Genomic DNA, 4,700 nt, shown 5'->3' with positions numbered 1-4,700 from the left:
ACGGTATTACGGTGCGCTCCTCTCTCCTGCGACCAGACTCAACAACACTCTGACCTGAAGCCTGGGGGTCCCTTTGCTGAACATCTCTCTGTGATCCACTTGCTTCCCCTCCCGTCTCCATAATCACCTCCCGTATGATAGCTTTGAACTCATCTCGATTCTCTAGCAAGCCTTGCCGAAAGAAATCCTTTGCTGATTGTCCACACTCATTTGGTATGAAACCAACTTGTCGCCTCTCCGAACTTGAAACTCCTTCTGCCAATGCCTGGTTGCCCCGGCTAGATTGCTTGAACTCCAGAACTTCTCTTTGTATTTTTTCTAGGGACGCCACAACCTTGTCATTGTGGACATATTGATGAACGTGTGGAGGAATGCCTGTCGCTTCCATTCTGCCTCTTGCTTCCTTTGGCATGCAGCAAACAACCTTTGATTTCAAAGTATTCAGCATAGCTTCGTCCTGAAACAAGGTTGACTTCCAAAGAGGATGATTCCTCTGCAAATTCGTTCTGAGGAAGTCTGCATGGTATAACACGGATGCGAGTGCAAACTCCGCAACTCCATACATGCACATGGGTAATGTTGGGAACAGCATCTGAATCGCACTTGTGACCATCCCTGACGAGTCAGCTTCTTTGAAATGCGGCGGAAGAATTGCAAACTCTGATGAGTCGATGGGAAGCCCTGTTATAGTACGTCCAACAAATGCATCACCTGCTGCTTCATATCGTAGATACGTGTTGAAAACTGCTCCATTGGACCATCCCGCTCGCTCCGACACGGCACTGCTCGATGGACAGTGAGTACTCCCGGATGAACAATAAGTTGCTGCCCCCTTCCTAATAGAGTGACTTCCAAGATCCTCTGGTTGTAAACCGAGTGAACGCAGATGGGCAGTAACTGCAGTCTGAACTGCATCCATACCATTATGATCATCATGCCTTTCCGCGGTCTCGTCAGTGTCAGAGGGACTCGGGGCTGCTGACTCCGATTGATTCGGTGGCATCATTATTTTTGAAAGAACCTGCATGAAACGCTTGTATTGTGATCTGCCTGGAAACAGGGACAGTTCATCTGGTAAATAGCAAAGCAAATAGATTCCTAATGCCAATATGGGACAGATCTCAGGATAAACTGGATTTGCATAGACTCTCCTGGGGTCTCTAGGCTTGTCACCGCTCTGATCTGTTTTCGAGTGAGCAAAGAAAATTTGGAGATGATCTTCATTCCAGCACATGTGGTTGAACTGAATAGATTCGGCGTTTCCAGCGCGACACATAAGATTCCAACAAATGATGAGAAAGGTGCGAGCGAAAATGTAATTTCTCTTGTCGGAAAACATCATGGTTTTGCAAAACAAACGATAGGTTGTCATGCTCATAGGTTCTTTGCCTGTTGTTATCTTCAGTACACCCGTTGCATCCATCTGATTCAGATCTTTCTTGAGGCCAACATAGAATTCTTGAAGAGCATTCTTGAATTCCACCGGTAGGTCTTTCTGAAAATCTCTGAAAAAGCTGTTTATTGCCGATCGATGATTACTGTAAGTTGCAAAACCATTGTTCGGTGAAACGCTGAGCAGATGCGTGATCCACATACAGAAATAGTCTGCGTCTAATTGATCGAAATGAATCGGGTAAACTCTTGGGGCATTCCCTGTTTCAATGCTTCAGAGAAAAAAATGCCATAAATGGCAACTTCTAACCTGTCCAAGATACAGAATTCTCGTCCAGTACCGTTCGTATGATCCTCTTCGATGGTAATGGTGGATCTCCTTCTTCCATATCTCTTTCAATCAAATCTTTGAATTCCATTGTCAACAGAAAAGGATTGTTTCGATACACGAACTGTATAAAACGGACAACGCTAGATGTATATGCAGCTCTTGAATTTTGCGAAACCCTTTTCGATCGGATTTCTGAGATTCTTTGTCGCCCACGAGCTGCATCCAATGGTTGTCGGGCCTCGTTACCTGTTCTCTGACGTTTTCTTCGGCCCCCGATTTGAGGCCTCGGTGTGGCCTCTCCTGGAATTACAACTGCTTCCTGGACCTGCATGTCCTCCAAAGGATCGCCTTCATCTTCGTTGACATTCGGAGACTCTACTTGGCTTACCTCCTCCATTTCATCTTCAACTTGTCTCTCAGCCTGTGCTTCCATCCCACAAAGAAATGTGCGCTCTGACTCCTACCAGAATCCTCCCCGTGTTGAAATGAACCCGTTTGCACGAGCAGACAGAGTACCCTGGGTACCCTAGTTAACTCCTTCCAAATTACCCCTCCTGAGTTTGGTTTCAGCATAATGACCTTAGTAGAGAAATGAGAGTTTAATATTTGAATATTTAGTTGAAAAGTTTCAAAAAACACTCCCAAACAACAAGAACTTCAACCTAAAGACATGTCCTAATCCTAAACTGTAGGATTCAAGCTAAAGCTCTAGTAGGCCTGATTAGGCCCGCCTCAGAACAATCCGACTCGTCCCGAGGCGGGCCCGTGTAAAGCGGTAGGATATTTTCCTTCTTGGAATCCTCCCAAAGTACTATAAGTAGAGATTATGTTTGCTCTGGCCCACTCCGTGGGTACGCTCGTTTGTTTTTTGTTATTTTGTGTAATAATTGGCACGAATGCGCAGCTATTATTTCAATTGATAAAATATGATAGGGATTTGGTAAGGAAAAAAAAGAGCAATGAACAGATTTTTTGATTGAATATAAAAATCATTGAAATTATAAATCGAATTATAAAACAGATAAAAATTATGATTTATTCGCAAAAAGTTGTCTCCTCACGTTTCCATATAATATAAGTGCAGCTAAGTGTTTATCATTCTGAGGCAGACTTGCAAGGATGAATGGTCATCGAACCCCCCTTTGCCCCCGGGGGGTGGTCCATTTATGTGGTGAACAATAAAAATGACAGAAAACCTCCAGAGTTGAAAGAAAGTATATATCGTGCCGGAAGAAGTCTTGGAAAGCTAATTTGTCAGGGTCAAGCCTCCTCTATTCTCCTTATTGTCCTCGTACTGATTTTAACTTAACTTTGAGTAAAGGAGTTTAGGACAGAACACCACCTTTTTTTGTATTTGCGCTATTTTGGGATCCCCTCCAAAAAAAGGGGGAGGAAATTCAACTTTTTCCCCAAAACTTGTCCGAATATATTTCAAAAGTCAGGGCAGAGTTTTCAATGTTTTTCAGGAGTCTTGCACAAAAATTAATAATTTTTTTTAAAAAAGATGTATTTTTCCTCCTTGTTTGCTCCGGTTTGCCTTTCCCTGGGTGCAGCATGCAGCCAGAACACGTTGCGTCGAACAAGCGCAAGAGACGGCGAGAGACGGGGGAGGAGCGAGCGAAGGTTGAGGTTGAGGAGGAGGCCCCACAAGCAAGTGGTCAACGGGAGGCCCACCAAGACCATTTTGTAGAGTTGGATCAGCTACACAATCATAGGAGGAGGAACCAGCTTCGCGAGAAGCAGAAGCAGCTTCCCAAGAGGAACAAGGATCCGCATCGCAAGGAGGAGGAGGACGAGAGGGAGCAGCAGCGCAAGAAGGAGGAGGAGCAGCGCAAGGAGAAGGAGGAGCTTCGCAAGAAGGTGGAGCAGCTTCGCAAGAAGGAGCAGCTTCGCAAGAAGAGGGAGAAGCTTCGCAAGGAGAAGGAGGAGCAGCTTCGCAAGAAGGTGGAGCAGCTTCGCAAGAAGGTGGAGCAGCTTCGCAAGGAGAAGAATGAGCAGCTTCGCAAGAAGGAGGAGGAGCTTCGCAGCAAGGAGAAGGAGCATCTTCGCAAGGAGAAGCTTCGCAAGAAGGTGGAGAAGCTTCGCAGGGAGAACCTGGTTTTGAGGCAGATTCCGTCATCTGTAGAGCGAGGGATAGCTTGGGAGGAGTCAGAGGCAGGGCTTGATCGCATGGGCTTTTGCGAGCAGAGAAAGTTCTTCCGCCTCGATAGCTCGTACTTATCGATGGATGCAAGCGATGTCAGCAACCAGGAGCTCTTTCTCTACTGCCGAGAAGCCTTCACGAAGCAGCAGAGCTTCCTGAGAGAGCGAGTGCTGGAGCAAGGCGCTCTGGGCTGGATCCAAGGGCCGCCAGGAACAGGGAAGACGACTACGACGCTAGCGTTCTGCCTGTCGCTGGACATGAAAGAGTGGATGGTGACTTTTCTCAGGCTGAAGCCTGTACACATCTACTGCATGCAAGTGGTGAACGGGAGGCGAAGATTTTGCAAGATCTTGTATAGCTCTGCAGCAGAGGGGTTACGGGAGGCCTTTGCAGGGCGCGAGGGCAAGAAGCATGTGGTAGTGCTAGATGGTTTCCTGAGACAGCAAGAAACTCATCAAGGCGTGTATCGGGAGTGTCTGGTATGGCGTGATGCAGACCAGCAACATCGACGACTGGCTGTTGTAACATCGATGTCATCTCGGGGGAAGGTGTACACAGAGTGGGATCAAGAAATGAAGCTTGAGACGCATAAGGTTGTTTCCTGGACGCTCGATGAGTACCTGCAGGCGGTGCAGCACGACGAGCTGTATGAGCAAGTGAAGCCCTTCTTGGAGATGGATGTGGAGGTAGAATGGATGCTAATCACGACATGCGATGGGCAAGAGACGAGAGAGGAGCGGGTCGTAAGGAAGTACTATCTCGCCGGGGGCTCATGTCGGTTCATGTTCCAGAGAATGGTCCTGACAGCTTTCAGTTTCGATACATTTAATGACG

General features: G+C 46.9%; 3 protein-coding genes across 3 annotated transcripts; 1 reads left to right on the top strand and 2 right to left on the bottom strand.

Annotated features, from left to right (window-relative positions):
- Positions 1 to 541: 541 nt before the first annotated feature.
- GUITHDRAFT_47473 (hypothetical protein) lies at positions 542 to 1,177 on the bottom strand (the record flags this gene model as incomplete). Its single annotated transcript, XM_005817824.1, has 2 exons — positions 542 to 744; positions 970 to 1,177. Coding segments are annotated over 2 exons (411 nt in total), but the record flags the coding sequence as incomplete, so codon positions are not given.
- Positions 1,178 to 1,180: 3 nt separating this feature from the next.
- On the bottom strand, positions 1,181 to 1,594 carry GUITHDRAFT_83590 (hypothetical protein; the record flags this gene model as incomplete). The annotated part of the gene is made up of 1 exon (XM_005817823.1): positions 1,181 to 1,594. A coding segment is annotated over one exon (414 nt), but the record flags the coding sequence as incomplete, so codon positions are not given.
- Positions 1,595 to 3,277: 1,683 nt separating this feature from the next.
- On the top strand, positions 3,278 to 4,609 carry GUITHDRAFT_122895 (hypothetical protein; the record flags this gene model as incomplete). The annotated part of the gene is made up of 1 exon (XM_005817822.1): positions 3,278 to 4,609. A coding segment is annotated over one exon (1,332 nt), but the record flags the coding sequence as incomplete, so codon positions are not given.
- Between the last annotated feature and the right edge of the window lie 91 nt (positions 4,610 to 4,700).

Source organism: Guillardia theta, assembly GCF_000315625.1.
Source record: "Guillardia theta CCMP2712 unplaced genomic scaffold GUITHscaffold_536, whole genome shotgun sequence".
NCBI lineage: Eukaryota > Cryptophyceae > Pyrenomonadales > Geminigeraceae > Guillardia > Guillardia theta.
The sequence above is the reverse complement of the archived record's forward strand: the minus strand, read 5'-3'. Positions and strand labels throughout refer to the sequence as shown.